General features: G+C 42.0%; 1 protein-coding gene across 4 annotated transcripts in view; it reads left to right on the plus strand.

Moving 5' to 3' along the window:
- Positions 1 to 24507, plus strand: part of KMT2A (lysine methyltransferase 2A) — a 47181-nt gene extending 22674 nt beyond the window's left edge. For 2 of the 4 annotated variants that reach the window (XM_026057873.1, XM_026057875.1), the window contains 22 exons: positions 141 to 325; positions 874 to 1047; positions 1873 to 1983; positions 2228 to 2301; positions 2759 to 2952; positions 3400 to 3506; positions 3945 to 4082; positions 5395 to 5553; positions 5848 to 5965; positions 6056 to 6134; positions 6423 to 6583; positions 7014 to 7199; positions 7824 to 12138; positions 13504 to 13584; positions 14580 to 14644; positions 15591 to 15761; positions 16335 to 16409; positions 16722 to 16896; positions 17297 to 17404; positions 17944 to 18027; positions 18446 to 18575; positions 19637 to 24507. In XM_026057873.1, coding sequence (XP_025913658.1) covers positions 141 to 325; positions 874 to 1047; positions 1873 to 1983; positions 2228 to 2301; positions 2759 to 2952; positions 3400 to 3506; positions 3945 to 4082; positions 5395 to 5553; positions 5848 to 5965; positions 6056 to 6134; positions 6423 to 6583; positions 7014 to 7199; positions 7824 to 12138; positions 13504 to 13584; positions 14580 to 14644; positions 15591 to 15761; positions 16335 to 16409; positions 16722 to 16896; positions 17297 to 17404; positions 17944 to 18027; positions 18446 to 18575; positions 19637 to 19912 — 7166 coding nt within the window. In that variant the 3' untranslated portion in view covers positions 19913 to 24507. The remainder of the gene's footprint in view (positions 1 to 140; positions 326 to 873; positions 1048 to 1872; positions 1984 to 2227; positions 2302 to 2758; positions 2953 to 3399; positions 3507 to 3944; positions 4083 to 5394; positions 5554 to 5847; positions 5966 to 6055; positions 6135 to 6422; positions 6584 to 7013; positions 7200 to 7823; positions 12139 to 13503; positions 13585 to 14579; positions 14645 to 15590; positions 15762 to 16334; positions 16410 to 16721; positions 16897 to 17296; positions 17405 to 17943; positions 18028 to 18445; positions 18576 to 19636) is intronic. The other 2 variants (XM_026057874.1, XM_026057876.1) reach the window with 2 other exon arrangements.
- The last annotated feature ends 72 nt before the right edge of the window (positions 24508 to 24579 follow it).

The raw sequence follows: 24579 nt of genomic DNA on the forward strand, positions 1-24579 counted from the left end.
GTTTTTGTTCCGGGGAAGATGTTTGATTTAGACAGCAAGTGTGGTACACAGAGTAGGGGGGTTTCCCTATATCAGTCTGTCAGTAAGTAGTTCAGATTGTTATTCTTTGTTTTGGGTTTGTTTGTTTGTTTTGTGTCCAGACGAAATGTATGAGATACTCTCTAACTTGCCTGAGAGCGTAGCATACACCTGCATTAACTGTACAGAACAGCATCCTGCTGAATGGCGTCTCGCGCTGGAAAAGGAGCTGCAGGTTTCTTTAAAGCAGGTTTTAACAGCCCTGTTGAATTCTAGAACTACTAGCCATTTGCTGCGTTACAGACAGGTAAGTTGAAGCCTCCTGTTAACATATATTGGCTTGAAGTGTTGCCTGGCATTCAGTTGAATTTTGGTATTGCTGTGCATCATACTTCGAAAAGTTTCTTTACTGTAGTTAAAACAACATGTATTGTGATTTTTGTTTTCTTTCTTTGTTCATTCTTATGAAAACTTCTGAGGACAAAGAAAAGATAGGATAGAGTTCTTCATGGAATAGGGAGATTTTAGGTCTGTGATGGTGAAAGTGCCTCTTTGAGAGAATAACAAGATTTTAGTCTTGAAATACGTATTCAGAAATATGACTCCTGAAAAATGAATTTAACCTTTGTATCTGATCCCTCTGCCTTGCTGTGTGCTTTAGAGGTCAGCAGCAAAAAGCTGGTTAAGTATCTTTTTATTTGTTTTAGATGAGAATACAGGGCCTTGAGTGTCCTTTCTTTCACGTTAATGAGAATCTTCTTGCCTGTAAATGTGCAGTAGAATATGTCGTGAGTAGTAGCCGCATCTCAATACTAAATAACCGATGTCTGTCTGTTGGTTTGCTGTTGTTAACAGGCAGCCAAGCCACCTGATTTAAATCCTGAGACAGAAGAGAGTATCCCATCTAGAAGCTCTCCTGAAGGTCCTGATCCTCCTGTCCTAACAGAAGTCAGTAAACAGGAGGAGCAGCAACCTCTGGATCTGGAAGGAGTAAAAAGAAAAATGGATCAAGGAGGTTACACTTCTGTGGTATGCCAGAGTTTTAGAGTTTCCTTCTAATTTATAGATCCTATAAACTGCTTTATGAGCTGTGATATTTGTAACTGAGCATGCTGAAGCCTTTTCTTTATGAACAAGGAAACAAGTTAATGTGGTACTAAAAATAATTCTGCCTGGCACTCATGTTAATGTTAGCCCAAAGACATGTAAATTCTACTGTTATATGAGTCTCTTTAACCAGCGGTGATACTTGGTTAAAGCACCTCTACTCTTAGTCAAACATTTGTGTTCAGGGAAACAGGATATAGGTCATGTTTTACTTGCAGTGTCTGACAGAAAGCCTAGGCAAACGACATTGATGATAGTCCATTATCTGGAAACTAATAATTCATGTTTGGAGGCATGATGTCTTTAGGAGTGATTTGTATAAACTGCTAATATGAAGTGAATCGGTTTCCCTTGTGGGGAGCAGTTTTTTCCTCCCCTCACCCCAAAGCCTGTAATCTTAAGGAAAAGTGTATATTCCAAAGTGCTATTGCAAGCATGCTGTTGCCAAGCTATGGCCAAATCCTTGTGAGGCAGGTAGCTTAGTTGGTTTAAAGTAAAAGTCAGCAGTCAAATTCTGATTGAAGGAAGAAGTGAGCAATTACGGTTTTATTTGTTTAGCAATTCTGCTAGTCAGATTGCAAATACACAGAACTACTTGCTTTTTGCAGCCAAATTCTTTTTCTGCATAAATCAGTGTTCTGATTTATCAGTCATCAAGAAGTCCGTTTGATGCCTTAAAAATTAGGGGATGGTATAGCTGTGCAAGAGACAATCCTGCTGATATGAAATTTTGTGGCTTTCTTATAGTTGGAATTTAGTGATGATATTGTGAAGATAATTCAAGCAGCCATTAATTCGGATGGAGGGCAGCCAGAAGTTAAAAAAGCCAATAGCATGGTCAAGTCCTTCTTTATTCGGGTGAGCAGGACAGCAGTTATTTGAAATCTGCTTTGTATCGTATCACTGTTTATGTTGCTGTTGGAATCCAAAAGGTCCATCACGCTTATTGTTGCTTGGGTATTTCCAAGATTTATAATAATATTTTGTCAAAGTTCCTAATGAAATCTTACTAGTTGTACATTTGCAGTAGATCTTGGCTGAATTTCTTTGGATTTTTAGGTATGTTGTATAACATTTCTAATTGAGTGTTGTTTTCCTTCAGCAAATGGAGCGTGTTTTTCCATGGTTCAGTGTAAAAAAATCCAGATTTTGGGAGCCAAATAAAGTAACAAGCAAGTAAGTAATTGTTCTGTGTCTGACTGCGACACCCTGCAGTTTGCCAGCTGTCAAAGTGAAAAGTATCAAGAGAGCCTGTATTTTAGAAGTAGAACAGTAATCACATTCCCTGGTCTTGCACACACTTCATGGTTCTGAAGCAGAGACCAAAAGCATGATTTAGAACTAGGTATATTGTGTGTTGGTTTTTCAGTCCTGTCCTTCCTTCCACCTCTCTCTCCTTCCCCCATCTGGTGTGGCCTTATTCTGCATCCGTGTTCCTCAAAAGAAACAGCCAGCCACATCCCAAACCTTGACATATAAGTGACTGGTCATAGTCTTTGTTGAGAGCACATGGGGACTGTGAGTAATTAAATGAACTGTTATTGGATATTGAATGTTGGTAGCGCTAGTATACTGCACACAAGGTCCCTTGGTGTAGCCAGGTCTGACAGCTGACTCCTTGTTGCATTTTCAGCAGTGGTATGTTGCCGAATGCAGTGCTGCCCCCTTCGCTTGACCATAATTATGCTCAGTGGCAGGAGCGTGAAGAGAACAACCGCACTGAACAACCCCCTCTGATGAAGAAAATCATTCCAGCTCCAAAACCCAAAGGGCCTGGAGAGCCAGATTCACCAACTCCTCTGCATCCTCCTACACCACCTATCTCTAGTAAGAAAATAGATTGCAGCAGTGATGGCCCCAAACCCAGAGTACTTCATTCCAAACATTCTAGTAGTAAAGACAGGGCTATATTAGTCTTGTATACCACTGAAGAATTTGGGAGACCAGTGTGGCCTGAAATCATTCAGTGGCTGTTATATATGAGATATTTCTAATTCAGACTGTAATAGGCAGTGTACAGCCTAGTTTTGCCAGTTGTCTGGATTCCCTGTGCTGAGCTTGGGCCTAGAACTACATTTTCATCTGCCTCTTTTTCCCCAAACAAGGGCTGTGTAGAGGCTGATGCCTGCTTTTCCTTACTTTACAAGCTAGTTATTGAAACTCTAGGATGCTGTTTGGCTCTTTTGCTCTGTTCACCTACTGACAATTTTTCCAGATAAATTTTTGCCTCCCTGACCTTCAAGAATAAACAGCATTCTCTCTTTTGACTATAAGGTTCTGACAGAAGCAGAGAGGATAGTCCTGAACTTAATCCACCTCCAGATGTAGAAGACAACAGGCAGTGTGCATTGTGCCTGAAATATGGTGATGATAGCGCTAATGTAAGTACCTGGCACACACCCATTTTGATAACAGCTGATATAAGCAGTAATTACCATCTTGTTCTGGTTAAAAAATAGCATGGCCTTAACTTCAGAGGTGTCTTTAAGGCAATTCACTAAGTAACAACACTACATTTATGTGAGCAGCATACATTTCTAATACTGGAAGACTCATGAAATACCTGTAAGAATGGAATTTAGTTTTTCTGCTTCCTAAGGTTGCATTTCATAATGTATGTACTTAGCTGTAGTCTTCTCTGCCTAATTAACATTTATCTTTTAAACTCCGAAGTTACCACTTGTTGGTGATTTCTTCATGGGTCGATGATTCCTTTTTTGGGGTGAGTTTAAATCCAGTGCAGCTGAAACCTACTGGGCTTTTTGTGCATTGTTGCATCTGTGGAACATTTGAAAAGAATGTTTCCTTATGTTCTTTAGGATGCTGGACGTCTTCTCTATATTGGCCAAAATGAATGGACACATGTGAACTGTGCTTTATGGTCAGCAGAAGTATTTGAGGATGATGATGGTTCTCTGAAAAATGTGCATATGGCTGTGATCAGGGGAAAGCAGCTGGTGGGTATAAGTAAACAGTGCTCTGTTAAACATCAGACTGCCTTACACAAAACAGACTGGAACCCAGCTAAAATATTCCTCCTGTGTGGGTTTTTTGTTTTGGGTTTTTTTTTTCCAGCTCTGTCCCCCTTCTTGCTTTTCTTTTTTCTTTTTTCTTTTTTGACACTGGGTAGAAGTGACTGAAGATACTTTGAATTTTATTTCTTACTTGCTCAGTGTGACGCTCAGGGAAAATTGTGAAGACCAAAAGGAATTTGTAAGAGCAGAATTTGAGGCTAATGCTTAATAGATTCCTGTTTTTCTGAGAGGGTCTTCAATTGCCAATGCTGTACCTTCAGCAGTTGACACCGTATCTATGGTGACAACATGGTTTTTTTTAAAAAAAAAAAAAAAGAAAAAAAAGAATATGTAAAGGACAGCCAAATGCTGTATTAAAGTACAACATCTAGCTCTATGGTACTAGGACTTACCAGGTCCTCTATTGGAGTCTGAACTGATGACAGCAGTGAAACTCCAATGAGAGAGAGCTGAGCCTGTTCCTGTTATTTTAACCTAAGTTAAATGATTTAGTAGTAGTAGTAAAGCGAGTCTTATCCAACTGAAATGTGTTGATCAAGGAGGATTTTCATGTTCTAATATAGATGAAGCACCTTGACATCTAACTTCTACATAGCTATTCTGTTAGATACTGCAAAAAGGTGGTGTTGTCCTTTTTTCTGAATTCCCAAGCAGTCTTGGAAAATGAAATTTTCCTATTCCAGAATGAATTCCTGTTTCCAAAATGAAACCTTTCTATTGCAAATTGGTTGTTGCTTACTTTCCAGAAGAATGAAATGAGACTGGAAGCATGACTAGAAAGTAGTTTGTCCAAGTTCTGATATTGCCTCGTCTGGTCCTAAATGTTTATTAAAACAGCAGAAGCGGTGAAATGGGACATCTTATAGCCAGCAGCAAGCTGCTCACATGGAGAACATTCTGTGCAGGAGAAATAAGTTCCATATTTGCAAGCTTTGTCCATGAATATGCAACTTGGATGTCGAGTACGAACAAGAAAGGCTGAGATTTGGAGGAGTCAGTCTCTAAATGAAAAAACTTGTTCTGTGTGAGGGATCTTTCTTCCTCTGATGTCCTGCTTCGTGTCTCAGATATGCACCTGTGCATGCGAGTCATAGGAGTAAAATGTTACAAAAGTGAAATGAAAGATCAAGCCATATTCTAAACTTCTGTCATTTTAAAAGAAAACAAATGATAGCAATAAGTAACCTGATTTTTTTTTAAATTAATTTATAAGCTTTTCCTTTTACTTTTGTAGAGATGTGAGTTCTGCCAGAAGTCAGGTGCCACAGTAGGCTGCTGCCTCACTTCCTGTACAAGTAACTATCACTTTATGTGCTCACGGGCCAAGAACTGTGTCTTTCTGGATGATAAGAAAGTTTACTGCCAGAGGCACCGTGACTTGATCAAAGGAGAGGTGAGATTGTTCTTTCATACCCTGCTTTGCCTGAGGGTTAGGATAGCTGTAACTATAAACATTTCTTTGAAATTTAACATTGAATGTGTTCCTCATGAATGAGGGCCTGACTGCAGTGCTATTAAAGAGAAGTCAATGATGTAACTAGCATGAGAAAGTTTGACAAGTGCTTTTTGAACTGCCACGCAGTACCAAATTAAAGACCAAACTGAGGATGCAGTAAAGCAGACTGCATAGGACATAGGTAGTGGTTCCTTTAAAATTAACAAGTTGCTTTGTGGGTTCTTGTTCCAGGTGGTTCCAGAGAATGGGTTTGAAGTTCTTAGGAGAGTTTTTGTGGATTTTGAAGGGATCAGTTTGAGAAGAAAATTTCTTAGTGGCTTGGAACCAGAGAACATCCACATGATGATTGGTAAGATCTAGTCTCTGAACACTTGTTCCATCTTTCCTGGAATCAGGTTTCTGCTGTTCACAGAACATTTCTATTCCTCTTTCTGCTCAGGTTCAATGACTATAGACTGTTTAGGAATTCTGAATGACCTCTCAGACTGTGAAGATAAGTTGTTTCCCATTGGCTATCAGTGAGTATGAGCTTTTTCATGATTAAACCTCTTTTACCAGATTAGATACCATGCTGGTACTGAAGTAACTTCTGTGCAAATTGACTATAGCTTTCATAATCTGCTCCAAAACCTTGTGATTAAGCTAGATGTGCAGCATGTTGTGCCAGGAAGCCTTTATCGTTTGTAATTTTGAGAAATTGAAAATTTAAGATAGAGATGTTTATTTTTTATTATTTTATTTTTATTTTAAGAGAGAGAGGTTTACTCAACTGTTCACTAAATTATTTTGTTTGAAATGTCTTCCAGGTGCTCAAGGGTGTATTGGAGCACAACAGATGCCAGGAAACGCTGTGTGTATACCTGCAAGATCATGGAATGCCGACCTCCTGTTATAGAACCCGATATCAACAGCACTGTAGAACATGATGATAACAGAACAATTGCCCATAGTCCAGTACCTCTTACAGGTAATCTTTTAAGGACCTTCTAAAGGTGTATTCTCTATATGTTTTTGGTGTAGTATATCCTTACCAGAAAGAGAGGGCACGAGGTGGTTTAGAGGTGGGAGACTTGTTTGTTATTATTAGTGTTACAAGTGTTCACAGAACTTTAAAGATGTTGTCATTGTCCCAAGGCAAAGTACTATTAATAAGGAAGCTGCCAAAAAATTTGTTATAACTCCTACACTAATCATATTTCTTCCTATAAATGCTTGAAAATATTTTTCACCAGACATTATCTTATTGCAAGAAAGCAGTGGTCTTTGACTTCATGTTTAGTTAACAAATATGTTAATTTCCCCAAGTGAAACTTGATAGTAATGTATACTTTGTCAGATCATAGCCTGTAAGATTCAGTGATGGCTTATATTATTGTTTCTCTTTTATGCTATTGCAGAGACTCTCTCCAAAGACAGCAGAAATACACCTGAAATTGTAAATCCACCATCACCAGATCGTCCTATGCATTCTCAAACATCTAGTTCCTGTTACTATCCAGTGGTCTCAAAGGGTCCTAGGATTAGGACACCAAGTTATCCATCTGCACAGAGGTCTCCCGGCTCTAGGCCTTTGCCTTCTGCAGGTATTTCAAGTGCTGTTGACTTTAATTTCTGTTATGGTTTTGGAGCTTTTTTGTTTTGTTTTCAGGCTTAATTCAGAATGCAAGGTTTAGTTTTCTGTTTGCAGAGAAAATAGTGAAAAATGGCAGTAGGTTTGAGGGAAGGAAAGTTCTGGAAATATATAGCAGAGGTGACCGGTCAGGAAATGCACAGTTGAAACAAAAGTGTGCCTGGGATGAAGAAAGCAACTCTCAGGCAAGATTATAGCAGTAATGCAGGAGAGATGTAATGAAAGTTGGCACTTAATAGTCTCAGCTGGTGTTTTTCTAGAGAATCAGAAATCCAGTATTTTAGGTGACCTACTCTTTCTGTATGAGTCACATTTTGTTTAAAATTCATTTTTGAAAATTCACATCTGAAGTTGAGATACAGAATGCTGAGATATTAACTTGTCAACTCTGCACAGTGAATACTGATTTACAGTATCAGATTTTTAATACATAACTCAAGTATCATTCTTATGTTAATGTTATTTGACTCAAAGGTTTTGGTGGTTTTTAATTTCTTGTGTTTGTGAAGGAATTAGATGTATATCAATTGTGAAGGATTCAGATCACTTGACAGTCTTCCTTGCCTTCTTTCCTCAGGGAGTCCTACCCCAGTGACCCATGAAATAGTGACAGTAGGAGATCCTTTACTATCCTCTGGACTTAAGAGCATTGGTTCTAGGAGACATAGCACCTCTTCTTTGTCACAACAGCAGTCAAAACTCCGGATGATTTCACCCACAAGGGCTGGGAACACTTATTCCAAGCACAGTGTATCTTCAGTTTCAGGCATGGGGTCCTCTTCAGAACATGAACCAAGTGTAAAAAATACTGACCGCTTTGTGGGATCGGTGAATTCAGGTACTCCAAGTGCTCCAGTTCAAAGCTGCTCTAACAGTTTGAGCTCCCAGAAAACAATGGCTACAGGTGGAAATAAAACCTACCAGCTGGATGCACCTCAGTCCACAGAAGTAAAACATTCTAGTAGTTCAGATCTGATAGCCAAAGGAACACCTTCAAAGGGAGAGAAGATGAAAATTCTGACCTCTAAGGACCCAGATTGTTCAGCTCATAGTTTTTCTTCTGGAGGAAATTCTAAAATGTCTGCCCAAGCACACAGTTCATCAAGCACAGAATTAAATGTTAAAATAGGAACCCTTCAAGAACCTTCAGGATCATTTTCTTCCAAAGAAACAATATCCTTTCCGTCTTTGCATCAGAGAGGCCCAAGGAAGGACAGAGACCACCAGCATATGGAGCCTGCACAACTAGAGAAAACTACTTTGGTTGAAGAGGTGGAAGCAAGGAGCTTAAAGTCTGCAGGTGTAAACAGCAGATCTCCTGCAGCAAGTGAGCAGGTGGTTTCTGTCTCTCGAGACAGGCGGCAGAAGGGGAAAAAGTTAATGAAAGATTCTAATTTTAAAGAGAAACATTCCTTGAAATCTTTTACAGATTCAAGTCAAGCAGTAGGCAGTGATGAAGGAAACTTGAAGCCAGAATTTAGTAATCAGGCTTTGGCAACTGAACAAATTGGTCAGAGGTTATGTAATAATGTTCCTGCTGAAAAAGCTGGTGAGAAGTCTCCACCTTCACAAGGGTCATCTAAAGGTTCTGTGATGCAGGTTGAAGGGGCCTCTAAGGAGTCACAAGCACCTAGAAAACGCACCGTTAAAGTCACTCTGACTCCTCTCAAGATGGAAAGTGAAAACCAATCTAAAAATGCACAGCAGGAAAGTGACGCTGAACCTCGGTCTACAGGGGCAGAACTGGCCACTTTGACAGAGCCCTCCTCAACCTCTGAAAACCCAGAAGATGGCTCTGTAGTTCAGGGAAGTCCAAATGAAGCACCAACACAGGAATCCCAAAATAATACATATGAGAATTTACCTGTTCAAGATAACAACTTGATGCTTCAGGATGGAGCTAAAGCTCAAGAAGAAGGCTCGTACAAGCGGAGGTATCCACGGAGAAGTGCTCGGGCCAGATCTAATATGTTCTTTGGATTGACTCCTCTGTATGGTGTGAGGTCTTATGGAGAGGAGGACATTCCATTCTACAGCAACTCAACTGGGAAGAAGCGAGGGAAGCGGTCCGCAGAAGGACAAGTGGATGGTGCAGATGACTTGAGTACATCAGATGAAGATGACTTATACTACTATAATTTCACTAGAACGGTGGTTTCCTCTAACACAGAAGAGAGGCTTGCATCCCATAACTTATTCAGGGAAGAAGAACAGTGTGATCTTCCCAAAATCTCACAGTTAGATGGTGTAGATGATGGAACTGAAAGTGATACAAGTGTCACAGCAACAACAAGAAAAGTAAATCAAGTAGCTAAAAGGGGTGGTAAAGAAAATGGAACAGAAAACTTAAAGCTAGATCGAACTGAAGAATCTGGAGAGAAAGTACAAGTCACTAAGAGCCCTGCTGTCCACAAACCTGATCCAAAGATTGATAATTGCCATCCTGTGAGCAGAGTTAAAACACAAGGCCAGGATTCACTGGAAGCTCAGCTGAGCTCATTAGAAACAGGCCGTAGGGCTCATGCCAGCACACCTTCTGATAAGAACTTACTGGATACTTTTAACACAGAACTTCTGAAATCTGACTCTGACAATAACAACAGCGATGACTGTGGAAACATCCTCCCTTCAGACATCATGGACTTTGTTCTAAAGAATACACCATCTATGCAGGCATTAGGAGAAAGTCCAGAGTCATCTTCATCTGAACTTCTAACACTTGGAGAAGGCTTAGGTCTCGATAGTAACCGTGGCAAGGATATGGGTTTGTTTGAAGTTTTCTCTCAACAGCTGCCAACTACTGAACCAGTGGATAGTAGTGTTTCTTCCTCTATATCAGCAGAGGAGCAATTTGAATTACCATTAGAACTTCCTTCTGATCTCTCCGTTCTGACTACTCGCAGCCCTACAGTGCCTAGCCAAAATCACAGTAGACTTGCTGTCATTTCAGAGTCTTCGCTCTCCTCTTCAGGAGAGAGGTCAATACTTGCCTTGCCTTCCACAGAATCTGGGGAAAAAAGAGTTACAGTTACAGAAAAATCTGCCTCAGGTGAAGGTGATGCAGCTCTTCTAAGTCCAGGAGTAGACCCTAGCCCTGAAGGACATATGACTCCTGATCACTTTATCCAAGGTCACATAGATGCAGAACATATAGCCAGCCCACCCTGTGGCCCAGTCGAGCAAGGGCATGGCAGCAACCAGGATTTAACTAGAAACAGTGGAACTCCAGGTATCCAAGTGCCGGTATCGCCAACTGTTCCCCTTCAGAGCCAGAAGTATGTTCCAAATTCCACCGACAGTCCTGGTCCCTCTCAGATTTCTAATGCGGCAGTACAGACAACACCACCTCATCTCAAACCAGCCACAGAAAAGCTTTTGGTAGTCAATCAAAATATGCAGCCACTCTATGTCCTCCAAACACTCCCTAATGGCGTTACTCAAAAAATACAGTTAACACCTTCTGTTAGTTCTGCGCAGAGTGTAATGGAGACTAACGCTTCAGTGCTAGGGCCCATGGGAAGTGGGCTTACACTGACCACAGGATTAAATCCAAGTTTACCCTCATCTCAGTCATTATTCCCTCCCGCTAGCAAAGGATTGTTGCCCATGTCCCATCACCAGCATTTACATCCCTTCTCCACAGCCACTCAGACTGGCTTCCCACCAAATATTGGCAGTCCTTCACCAGGTCTTCTTATTGGTGTGCAACCGCCCCCTGATCCTCAGCTGTTAGTGTCTGAAGCTAGTCAGAGGACAGACCTTGGCACCACTGCTTCTACGCCAACTGCTGCCCTGGGCAAGAAACGGCCGATATCTCGTTTGCAGTCACGGAAGAATAAAAAGCTGGCTCCCTCTGGAACCCCTTCTGCTATAGCTCCTCCTGATATGGTCTCCAACATGACTTTAATTAATTTTGCTCCTTCCCAAATTTCAAACCACCCACTGGATTTGGGAACCATTGCAAATTCAACATCCCATAGGACTGTCCCCAATATTATCAAAAGATCCAAGTCTGGAGTCATGTATTTTGAGCAAACATCTTTGCTCCCACAAGGTGGGACTGCTGCTGCAGTTGGCACATCTCCCAGTGTTATTGGGCCAGATGCTAGTCACCTCCCAACAGGACCTGCATCAGGACTAGCGTCCAGTTCCTCAGTACTGAATGTAGTATCCATGCAGGCCACAGCAGCCCCCACTACTGGTGGGTCAGTTCCTGGTCATGTTCTGGGGCAAAGTTCAGTAACATTAACTAGCCCGGGATTATTGGGGGACCTTGGTTCAATAAGCAACCTCTTGATCAAAGCTAGTCAGCAAAGCCTTGGTCTTCAGGAGCAGCACATGACTTTACCACCAGGTTCCGGGATGTTTTCACAGCTGGGAACATCACAAACTCCATCAACAGCAGCAATGACAGCTGCATCGAGCATATGTGTTCTGCCTTCAGCACAGACTATGGGCATGACAGTTGCTCAGTCATCTACTGACCCAGAAGGCTCCTACCAGCTTCAACATATGACACAACTCTTAGCCAGCAAAACCGGGATTGCTTCCTCCCAGCTAGACCTTGGCGCAGCTTCAGCAACTCAGTTGTCAAGCTTTCCGCAGCTGGTTGATGTTCCCAGTAATACAGGACTTGAGCAAAACAAGGTTTCCTCTTCTGTAATGCATGCCAGTTCAGCATCTCCTGGAGGCTCCCCGTCATCTGGTCAACAGTCTGCGAGTAGCTCTGTGCTTGGTCCCACAAAACTGAAGCCGAAAATTAAACGCATTCAGCCATCTTCAGACAAAGGGAATGGAAAGAAGCACAAAACTTCTCACGTGTGGACCAGTTCCTCTGAAGCACACATTCCAGACAGAGGGGCCCTTGCTATATCCCAGGTCTCAGCTACAGGGTAAGAGAAGTGTTTGCTTTTGCTCATCCCTGATGTTTTGTAAGCATATCAGAAAGAATCTTGCATTAGTTTCTACAGTGAATTTTCCTTTTGATGGATAATTTCTAATATAGAAACATCAGCTGTCAATGGAAAGCAGATCTTTAAAGAAGCTGATAGAACTTTTGCCTTTGGAAATGCAAGGACAAGAAACTTAAGACTTTGAGGGTTGGGTTTAGCAGGGTTTTTATTCATTGTTGACTGCTCTGGCAAATTAAATAATGTTTTAGATACATCAGTATGAAATATGGTACTCAAGAGTGTTGTGTTCTGTTCCTGTATGTTGTTAACGATATATAAATGCTCTAGAAGTTTCAATAATACATTAGCTGCTAAGGCATCAAAATGATGCACTATTATAGTTTTGTCTTAGTCATTTTGATTAGAGAATTTAAACTGCATGCCAGTTTGTGAGAGCTTAGTGTCTCTCCAGTGTGCACTCTATTCTTCCTGCCCCTCTTCCCTCCGCCGTACTCCCTACAGGCAAGAGGAATCAGGGAAGACCTTGGAGAACAGGGAGAATCCTGCTCTCTGGTTTGTCAGAACAGCAGGGAGTGCACTGGTCTCTCGCGGTAAAGGATTATTTTCCAGGCCTTAGATTAAAATGGCATTTGACCTGAGTCTTTGAAATATGGATCTGTAGAGAGAATAAGAACTGTTGCTCTGCATTTTACACACGAAACTGACAGTTTTGTTAAGGTGCCAAGTTGTCTCTTGGTATCGCACTGCTAACAAGTATGCGTTCCACCAAAGGCATTGCATCACTGACTTTCGATCCTGGCTGTGTCAGAGAACTGTCCAAAATGATTGCTGGTACTAGAAAAACAGTAATGTCCATCTTCTGGTAACTGAGAAATATTACATATCATTTTTGTAGTTCCTTGTTCTTCTTAATGTCTTGTGATAAGTCTATTTTTTAAGTAGCTGATCCCAAACTCTTTGGATAGCTTAACCTTTTTAAATAGTTCTTTTGTGTTGCTGATACATGCCCATCTGTTTTGGTCTGTAAATATTTTCTATAGTTGTCAACATACCACCATGTATCTTTTGACCCCTGGGCTCATTGCTTATAGTTGCTCAAAAATGTTTCTCTTCCCCAGCTTCATGCTGCTCCTTTCCCTTTAAGTGCAAGTCTTGAATCTGATCTAATGCTGGAAGTGTGATCTTGTTTCTCGTATCTTAAGAGCCTTTGTTATTATTTCTGTAGCTTGCTGAACTGCTGAATCACTTGTGGCAACTCCCAGTGGACCTATTGCTTACCGTTCTCATTTATGGCACATACTGCTTGGCACGAATCTTGAATGCTCCTAAATCTTTCTGTTCCAGGACTCCTGCTACAAAGACAGATATGCAGGATGCAGCAAGCGTAGATCAGCCATCACAGAAACAGTGTGGGCAGTCTGCAGGGTAAGCATTAAACAACCTTTCCATAAGGTTTTGCTGGCTTGAGCTCATTATCTTAAAGAAATGTGTGTGGAGTGGGAGAAGTCTTACTTTGCTAATTAAAATATCTTGGGAGCTTTCAGTCTGGAATGAGCAGTCATGCTTAGTTGCAATATTGAGCCTTTTTAAATTAAGTACAATATAGATATGGGGAAGCTTTTGCTTGCTGAGAACAAAACAGAATATTCATATGGTTTTGGCTCTTCATATGTTAGCATACATCTTATTACTGAATAGGACTGTGCAAAGAGCAGGTCACAGGCTGTACTAAATTAAACTGCTGCCTGATAGATGCCTCAAAAATAAATCCCAGTGAGTAGAATTCTTTTTGTTTGCAGTTGAACAGATGTTAGAATACTTAATCTGGAAACAAATTTTTATATCTGTGTCTAGGTCTCAGATTTTGCAGGTGGCTATCTAGGGCTGGTGATGCTAGGAGATTAATAGCTATAAGAGCCCTTCATTCACAGAATAAATACACTGACATTAGCTTTGCCTTGAATAACTGTTCACTGTCTTCCCATGGCTTTCCAAGGCCGCCCAAGCTAATTCTGCAGCCTGATTACAGCATGTGTTATACAAAGCTGAAAAAGGAATAGTGAATAAGACCAATCATAATTAATATATTTACAGGTAACATTTGGGTTTACTGTGATGGTGTGGATAGGGAAAGCTATGGCTTAGCTTGGTCTTTTCAAATTCTGTTCTGTGCAAAGTTGTTCACTCTATTGCTGTGCAGTGCAGTTATTTTCCCCCCTCTGAAATGACACTGTAGACAGCTCTTAGGAGAAGAAAAGTGTAATGCTATATTAGAAGTTAAATTTGAAACTTTAAAAATCTGTTTGGCATTCTTATCATTTAAAAAAAAATGTATGCTTACTTAAATCTGGCTCAGCCATAGAAACATAGGAATGAGGTAAGTTGTTAAATATTTGTCTTCATTTTTCTTCCCTCCAAAGGCAAATGGCTGTCCTCCCAGAGTCTCAATCAGCACAAAACTTGGCAAAGGAACAAGAAAATGCAGGTATGTCACATCTTCAAAAAGCACTGAGTCTTGGGACTCTCAGACTGGGAAATGAAGAATACCTTGTAGCTCTGGGTTTTTTGGGTTTTTTTTTGTCTCTTTTATGCTCTCAGAAAATATCTCAGAGCTCTTGCTTTGAAGGGAGGAATGTTTTGCTCTTTATTAATGGAAATTGCACACACAGTTGTGTCTATTTTTAATTTGTGGAAATTTCAGCACTTGAGATTTTTATGCTCTTATTACAACGCTGTCAAGTTTTTTTTCCTTTGAGTAAAATCTGTGCTTGAAATCTTAGTTTTTAAAAAGCACGTTTTACTGCTAATACTGGATGCGAGAGCTCCAGGGCACCACTTAGACATTTCAAATTAAATTTGAAAGTGTGTGTCACTGTCTATAATTTCTTCACAATCCAGTGCCATTTATATACAATTAGGGTAGCATAGATAGTTCTCACCTGTAAATGGTAGTTATCCTGCTCTTCTTCATTATTGCAAATTGATATTTGTGGATCATGACTCTTGTGGAGAGTTAGTTCTCCTAGTATATAATGGCAGTTTAGAAACTAATCTGTTACTTACATGATCTGTTGTTGTGGAGCTTTAATGTGAACAAGTTTTGTCTTTCCATGAGGATGTGAATGTTGATGAATGTGTATGAGAATCTTTTCGTGAATACTGATTGCTATTCCATAAGCACTGCTTTACAGATGCCACAGATCTGTGTTGTTACACCATGAAGAGGCAATATGTTGAGGTAGTTCTTCTAAACCAGGGTAGAATTTTCAAACATTAGTGAAATTATAATTTGAGCTTGGTAGGTTCTTAGAAATAGTCATGTACCAGTGAAAAGGCAAGTCAGTAATTCATTTACTTGGTTGTGGAACAACCAATGGAAAAATTTTGTTCTACCCAATATCTATCTTCATGCTGGCTTCTGCCTTTTCTAGGCTCAAAAGCTCTTGAGGAAGAAGAGAGCACTTTCAGCTCCCCACTTATGTTTTGGCTTCAGCAAGAACAAAAGAGGAAGGAGTGTCTTGGTGAGAAGAAACCAAAGAAAGGTTTGGTTTTTGAGATCTCAAGCGATGATGGCTTTCAGATTTGTGCAGAAAGTATTGAAGGTGAGAACTGTGCATTTTTGGTTGCCTTGGTTTTAGCTTTCCTTATCATAAGTCAAACTATAACTTTTGGGGATCTGTTACTTGTTTTTATACATCTTCAGAACAGATTTTTTTTTATTATTATTATTCTCTTGACATACAGCTCTAGAACAATCCTAGTTCCTAACAATGCTTGGATTATATTTTATATACATGTTTGTGTGTGTGTATGTATGTATTTATGTATACATACATATATATACACACGTATACATGTGTGAATGCATGCACACACACATATTTATATGCATATACACACATATATATGTGTGTGTGTGATCCAAAGGTCTTACTTTAATTTATGGGCCTTGAAAGGGATGCAGACTTCATATTGTCTGATTAGCTTACTGTGTTGGAAAGTAGCATACTACACATGTACATAAAAATCTACTGATGGTAGGTTGCTTCACTAGAAGCCTGATAAGACATGGAAAAATAAGCAACTTAACAAGAGGCACCTATTTTGGGAATCCTCAGTGCCCAAGGCTTGGATACTCTTTTATATTGTTTTGTCTTCTGTTTGTGTAACTACAGATGCCTGGAAATCACTGACTGATAAAGTTCAAGAGGCCCGTTCCAATGCCCGCCTGAAACAGCTATCTTTTGCAGGTAATATCCAATGCGAAAGCCATTTCTGTTACACTGTTAAATGTGTGTTAAGAACAAACAGACCTTTCTGTGATCATCTCGGGGTTTGGTGTCTTAGAGTTTCAGTTTAGCTGCTGACTGATGTGTAGAGAGTTATTCCTCCTGGCAAAATGATTCACAATTCTAATGTGGAACTAATTAGCTAATACAGCTGGAAGTTGTGAAAGTTGCAGGCTAGCACAACAGTTGTATTTAACAGGCTGCCATATCCTCCTGTTCCCAGTCTGCATTGTTACATGTTGTTTTGTTGTTGTGATCTATTTCTTGTTCCAGGTGTGAATGGTTTGAGGATGCTGGGGATTATCCATGATACTGTTGTGTTTCTGATTGAGCAACTTTATGGAGCAAAGCACTGCCACAACTACAAGTTCAGATTTCATAAGCCGGAGGAAGCCAATGAACCTCCTCTGAATCCGCATGGCTCTGCTAGGGCTGAAGTCCACCTGAGGCAAGTGTGAGCTTTGTCACTGTTAGGGTTAGCAGTCCATTTGCTTGATTAACGCCATGGCAGGGCAGAAAGAACAAATTCCTACAGAACTCAAGCTTTCCGTTAAAAATAAATGTTCGTAATTTTCTTATGTAAATCAATAGTATTGCAGCTTCAGAATCTGCACATTGTTCTGTGCCTTTTTTGTTGTCTGCTTTGCTTAGCAAAGCTTTCCTGATTGGTGGTTTTATTCACAGTTCTCAGAAATTATTGTGTATTATCCTGAAGCTTACAAGGCTTTGAGAGAGGACAGACTGGAAAAGGTGTAAAGCAATAAACATGTCAAACTGTTGTGGCAACCAAACGTTTAAATTATTTTCAGACAATAAAACAAACTTACTTTGATCTTTTTGAACTACAGGAAATCTGCATTCGATATGTTTAATTTCTTGGCTTCTAAACACCGACAGCCGCCAGAATACAATCCAAATGATGAGGAAGAGGAGGAGGTACAACTGAAATCAGCCCGGTATGCAGCAGGATTTAAGGGTTCAAAAGGGGAAAAATACATGGTGTTAAATAAGTCTGATCTCTTGGTTTTATCTGCTGCATACTTTGATATGGTGTTTAAAACCTGAAAGATACCAAGCAGTAGAAAATATAGGGTAGACTCCCCCATTTGCAAGAGAACGGAGGACAGCTGAAAGTGACCAATCAGACCAGTTGTCTTTTGATTTTCCCAAACATCCCCACCCCATAATGTAAGACATTCTGATCAGAGTTTGGGGAGAAAAAGGAGGAAATGATTTGTATTGAATTTACAGGAAGGGGAGCTGGTTAGCAGTAAGGAGTTTGTCTGAGATAAGATATTGAAACAGCTGTACGTTTGGAAAAAAAAAACAACAAAAAAAACCCACTACACTAAATTAATTTTAATTGTGTTCCCTTTAGACATAGGGCTGCAGTGTCACAGTGCCTAAATGTTTGTATCTTGGAAATTATCCCAGCTAATATATGTCATGGGCTCTCGAAAAAAGGTGATCACTCACCAGTACTTCTTTGTTCTAGGAGAGCAACTAGTATGGATCTGCCAATGCCCATGCGATTCCGACACTTGAAGAAGACCTCCAAGGAGGCAGTTGGTGTCTACAGGTATGGTTCTGTTCTAGTACTCTAACTCTGGTATCTCTGCCTCTAGGACAGAGGGAGGTGAAAACTGAAAACCTCCTGTGAAGTCAGGCTGTGCAATACCGAGGGAAGAAGTTTCTCTTTCTCTTTCCTTCTTCTCAACTCTCCTCTTTCTTTGTTTTAAAGCTATGTTTCTGGAAAGTAATTCTCACCACAAAACGCTTAATCCTGCCAGCTCACCTTGGTAGTAGCTAAGGCATTTGCTCTGAGGTGGTCAGGAGAGAGCTAGTCTTGTTCAGGTTAGCATTGTGTTACAGAAGCGTAATGACGTTGCACTGGTCTGTGTAGTGAAATTACCTGTGTTCTGTGTCATTTGTAATCTTAAATTGCTGAGATTCACTTGCACTGTTTGAAATATTCTCTTACCTTGTTGCTTTTCTAGGTCTCCCATCCATGGCCGGGGACTGTTCTGCAAAAGGAACATTGATGCAGGTGAGATGGTGATTGAATATTCAGGCAATGTCATTCGCTCCATCCTCACTGACAAACGGGAGAAGTACTATGACAGTAAGGTGAGTTATGGGCTTTTATAGAAGCTCTTAAAAAGCATAATAAACCCTTTCCTCCATTTGGTCATCCAAGGAAGGAAAAGGAAATGCAGCAGGGAGAGAACTCGATTGTTGATGAGGCTTTGGGATTACCTGATCTTGGTAATGCTGGCAAAAATGTATGCTGAAGTTTCAAGTCCTAGAATAGAGTGGCACTTTGCATCTTCAGAGTATGAAACAGACAGTTGATCTTTGGAGTTATGAGGGATAGAGAAGCCTGAGCACTTCAAGATCTGCTCTGTGCCAAAGAGAGGATGCGTGTCATGTAGGTGAGACCAGAGCTTGTGGGTTCACAGCATAGGTGAGTGTAAACTGAAGTTCCTGAACAGAATAAAGAGGCTGATCAGTCTGCTCTGAAGGAGCCCTGAAGTAAACCCCCCTTGTCTTAGCAACTTTCCTGCTACAAATAACAAGCATTTCTTGAAGCTTTTTTCATCAGTCTTGACAGAAGCAGAAGTTCAAATAAAGCCAGGACAAAAATAACCACAGAATAGTGGAGCTGCTTAATATTTTTAATTCCCAAATGCTTTAAGTAAAACTGTTGTTTTAGTGACTTAAAACTGCTTTCAGTGCAAAGCAGTGATGGACCTAAGACGACTGAAATTCTTTCCAAACCTGACTGGTGCAATTGTCTTGTGCAGAAGGGAGTCTGAGAGAACCAGAAGGTGGTTGTGAAGGTAGTACAAGCTTAGGCCCCATGGTTGTTGCATCTGGAACACTGTGATTTGGGTTTACAAACTTCTCGGGGCTATGCATGATTTCTCACACTTGCTGGAGCTCTAGGCTTGCTTCTTCTTTCCTCCTGTGGGCTGGGAAGGATACAAGCCTAGTCTTAGCACTGCAGATCCAAAGGGCATGGGGATGAAGTGATTCAAGCACAAACTTGTGAAGACAAATGAAGAGAGGTTGCAGATACTTATTAAGACTTGATTTTTTGGTTGCTGTGTTGCAGTAATGAGCTAAGGTGTCTGTCGGGGCAGCTTCGCTTGCCCTGCTCTAATTGCCTTTTTGTCCTCCGCATGTAGGGAATCGGTTGCTATATGTTCCGCATTGACGACTCTGAAGTGGTGGATGCCACCATGCATGGGAATGCAGCCCGCTTCATCAATCACTCCTGTGAGCCCAACTGCTACTCCCGGGTCATCAACATCGATGGTCAGAAACACATTGTCATCTTCGCCATGCGCAAAATCTACCGTGGGGAAGAGCTGACATATGACTACAAGTTCCCCATTGAAGATGCCAGCAACAAACTGCCCTGTAACTGTGGCGCCAAGAAGTGCAGGAAGTTTTTAAACTAGAACTTCCGTGAGCTGCAAGTGAGCCCTAAAGGGCCTGGGGCGAACCAAAGCATACAGCAAATCCCTACCCTGCTATTTGCAAGGGGCAGGGAAGGACAGAGGCAGGAATGAAGATTGGCTGGGCTCAGGGACCTAACTGGCGGCTGTGTTTCTCTGTCAGAGTCCACATCTTCATGTCTCGCATGCGCACACTTACCCTTATGAAAGACACAGGCGATTGGAGAAGATCCTCAATTTAATTATGTTTTTGCTGTTCTCATTTCTCCCCCACCAGCGGTAATTGTTTCTCAGAATGGGGCTAATGAGTAGGAGAGGGGAGGGAGGATGGACCCTGGCCCAGTGCAGGGAAGGGATCGTGGATCCTGTCCCTCTATCGTCTCTTGGCTCAAAGTGCTGAATGTGGAGTTCTCCTTTTCATTTGATTGCTGTGTCATGAGTTTCAATAGCACGGTATTTGACTGAGCTTTTCTCCTAGGGAGAGAGACTGTGTCCTACCAACCAGCTACTTTAAGAACTTTGTGCGTGTCTGTGGTTCCTTGTGCATCTCCAAAACACTATTTGTGAGTTGGTTGGTATTCTTTGTGTGGCGTAGGTGGCCTGGTGCATTGTCTGGGTCTGGCTTATCTCTGTTGTAATCTAGGAAAATTGAATGGGGAAGAGGGTAATAGAGCAGCCTGTAAGTAAACTGAAAAGAATGTGGGTAGCATTTCACTCTGAAATTCCTGCGCGAGTGCAGGAGAATTCCTGGCATTCTTTAGCAGAGAAAGGGCTTGTGCCAACGAGTTAGAGCTGTAAATCTTTGTGAGCAAAGGCTTTATTTCAGCAGCAGCCCGCCCGTTAGAGGAAGGAGGTAGTCTTTTCCCACATTATTGTCTTCAGAAGCTGGCTTTCTCCTTTGACCTGGGGAGCTGAAAGCTCTTCCAGCCACAGTGACCTTGCTCTGCTGCCACAGAGCCGGTCCAAGGGGTGGAAGCCTCTAGGGAGAGGAGCAGGAGCGGGAGCTGACCCCCTTGTTAGCCGCTTACCACTGAAGAACAGGAACTAGGAAGGACAGTTGCGGAGGCTTCCACAGGAGAAGCTCTGCTCAGGCTTAATAAACAGCGTCATAGGATGTGAGAGACAAGTGAGTGACTTCTGTAGGCGCGCTCCTGTCGTGATCCATCTTCTGGGTGTAGCTACATAGCCTTCCCTGAAAGGCACAGGAAGAGGCACCAAAACGGAGTGTAAATTCTCCATGAAAATGCAAGGCCAAACACTAACCAGCCTCGGCATTCTCCATGCAGCATTTAAAATTGCATAGGAAATAAATCAATTGGCACAGGTGAAATTCCTGTAACTGAAGAATCAAACTTACTTTAACTAAATCAAAAAATGCTATTGTCCCAGCTTAAGTAGCGTAAATCCTCCTCCCTTTTGGGTCTGCTCCACGCCTCCACAAAAATAAAAGAAATGAAAAGCCCCAAGCCTAACAAATTAAGACATTGGATTTTACTCTGTTCTGTTTACAGTTTAGTATTTAAGGTTTTATAAATGTAAATATATTTTGTATATTTTTCTATGAGAAGCACTTCATAGGGAAAAGCACTTATGATGAGGCTTTTTAAACAGTGGTGTTATCCTAATTTAAAAGAATCTGTTTTTAATAATTTTTTTATTTTCATAGGACGGTTATAGGAAATATCTGGCTGGACGCAGTCTGATCCTTTCTCCAGAGAGAGGGATACGCTTTTTTTTTTAATTATTATTATTTTTTAATCTTGTTCTGCCTTTTTGACTTCAGTAACTGTTTCTAGGAGGTTTGGCTGGACCTTAAACTTTATTTACTCGTCAAGGTGGGGACAGGAGGGAGAACTGCCCAGCTCAGGAGAAGTTTGACTCGTGGGAACTCTATTGGAACAGATGTTCGTGCCCCCAGGCAGGAGGAGGCATGATTCTGCCTTGCCATGTGCCAGTACCCTGTGTGTCTTTAAAAAAAAAAAAGGGGGGGGGTGAGAGAAGACTTGACCCTTCATATCTTTTTGTCCGGAATTCAGAATTACCGTTTCTGTGGGAAGCGTGACTCTTCCCACCCTGCTTTGTCCACTCCGATCAGCCTTCCCTGAGCTGGGACTTGGACGAGGCTGAAGTCGTCCCAGCTGCAGGCGGGCTGTGGGTCAGAGAGCTGGGGACCCGCTAGCCCCCGTCCGCTGCGTGGCCGCCCCCGTCAGCGGCACGGCTGCCTGGGTGGAATCAATAGGCGTGAGTGGCCCGCTCTTCTGCGTCAGCCCAGCCCCGAGACTGTGACCAGCAGCAGGGAAAGTCCGTCTGTCTGTCAGTCCCCACTGCTCTGTCCGGAGTAGCTTCCCTGAAGGAAGACTCTGATTTCCTTCTCTAGGGAAATCCACAACTCTCCCAGTGCGGAAACGCTGTCCTGTGGAGATCTAGCAAAGCAACGGAGCGCCTGCCCRGCCGGGGCTCGCCGCTGTGCTGGCTCGGGGACGGTCCGGGGCACGCGCCCGCATGCACACTCCTCCTCCCATGGTGTCTCCTGAGAACATACCTGTTTTTCCTGTGAGAAGTTAAACCCCAAAGCACCCCTGCTTTTGTCAGCTGTCCCTGTGGGCAGGCGGGCAGGCAGCCATCTGTGGAGTTGGTACGTGAAAAGGCTACTCTGAAACAGCATCAGGCATTTGTGGAAAACGGACAGAACTGACTAGCTCCCTCGCGTTTGCAGTCTAGCACTCCTTTATCTGTGCTCCTCAGCCCCAAAGACCTTTTCCTCTGGCCTGAGAAAGAAATACAGCACTCGAAGGGTCAGGAACTGCTGGTTTCCTTTCTTTATTGCACTGCGTGATTATTATTTGGTAATAACTGTTTAAAGAAAAGTCAAATTGAAGCTGCATTTGTTACTGAAATGATTTGATGCACTGACAGTTTGGGAACGCACACAGCCTGAGAAGGCCAAAAAGCATGTCTGGGGGAATCTCAGCCCTGTATCCGCAGACACAGCTGCTCTTTGTCCTTTTTTCTTTTTTCTTTTTGACAGCAGTGCTGGGGGACCGCCCTAGCCCTGGTGAAACCCGTGAATTATATCCAAGCAGTGCAACTCAGCTGTGTTTCTCTCGCCCACTCTGCTGTGGTCACTGAATCTGGACGAGGAGGGGCGCCTTCCCCAGCTGGCAGATCCGTTCTGCTCGGCTGAGTGTCAGGGTAGCTTCTGGCTACAGGACTGAGAAAAACAAGTCCTCAACAGCAGGAAGCTCCGGTCGAAAAACACTGCCCAAAGCCATCGTAACTAGGGAGAAGTCGCTGGGGGTGGTGGGGAGGAAAGCTGAGGAAAGGTGTGTGTCGTGGGGGTCCCCGCAGAACCGAGCACCAGGAGCCGCCTTCCCCGTGAGGCCTGGTAGAGCCAGCGGATCTGCCGGAGATCCAGCTTGCTGTTCGCTTTGCTGCTATACCTGTCGCGGCTGCCTCGCCGGAAGCCGCTGTGGCCAGTGAAACTGTCTGTAACCCAGAGGAGCTGAGCTGTGCTGACGCGGAGGCCGGGCCAGGGCTCCCCGGCCCCCTTCTGCCCTCTCGGCCGCTACTGTCCAGCGCAGAAGTTGGTACTYGCCATTTCAGACGAGCAGAAGGAAGGCAGGAGAAGCCGTGTCAGCTAGTATGTAGGTTTTCAGTGATGCTGGCCTGTGTGCCCTTGACCCTGTCCTGCCCAGGCTGATGGTGAGCACAGCACAGCTTCCCAGTATATGAATGTATGTTTTATAAGGACTGACACAGATCATGCTATCTGAGAATACTAAAAATGGAACCTTAGGGCGTTTATTTTTATTTGTACAAACCAATTTTTTTTTGTAAAGGAAAAGCGGGTCATTGCAAAGGGCTGGGTATCTTTTGTTTTTTGTTTTTTTTCTTTCATTTCAAAGCAATACCAGGTTCTTCAGTGAGATGGTCTTTGTGCAGAATCATGCCATTCAAAACCATACTACTGGTCCACACTCAACACACCTGCAAGTTTTTTGGGTTTTTTTTTAATAACTATAAATACGATATATATAGGAACTAATATAGTAATGCACCGTGTAATGAAGCCTAGTTCAGTATCGGTCCATGGCTTTTAATTCTCTTAACACTATAGATAAGGATTGTGTTACAGTTGCTAACAGAGGCAGGAAAAAATCCGGCTGTGTCTTTCCAGGTTTCACTGCGGGTTTGTGCGCTTCTAGCAGGGAGCGTATCAGGCCTTGGTAGCGAGGGCCCTTGGTTCATGAGAGGCGGAAGTTGAAAAACAACACTGGAAGTGTAGGAAGTGCAGGAAGTGCCTGGAAGTGCCCAGCTCGAGGACTTTCCTGACTTTTAATGTTACCAGTCAGTACTTGTACAACTTGGTTTTTTTCCTTTTTTTTTCCTCTCTCTTTTTGGTTATGAATGTTGGGGTACCACCTGCATATAGGGAAAAATGTGCTCTGTGCTTTCCTGGTATCTTTTTAACAAGGTACTGTAGCTTTGTCTATCAACCAAGAACTATACTTGTGGTGTTTCTTTTATTGAACTTAACAGTCTTTAGTAAATACAGATAGGTGAATAATTGTTTCAAAAAAAAAAAAAAAAAAAGCTCTGCAAAAGCAAGGTTATGTTCTAGAAATACATTTCTTGACAACTTATCATGTATAACAAATCTTTTCTTTTTT

The sequence above is a fragment of the Apteryx rowi genome, unplaced genomic scaffold (assembly GCF_003343035.1).
Source record: "Apteryx rowi isolate R43461 unplaced genomic scaffold, aptRow1 scaffold_141, whole genome shotgun sequence".
Taxonomy (NCBI): Eukaryota; Metazoa; Chordata; class Aves; order Apterygiformes; family Apterygidae; genus Apteryx; species Apteryx rowi.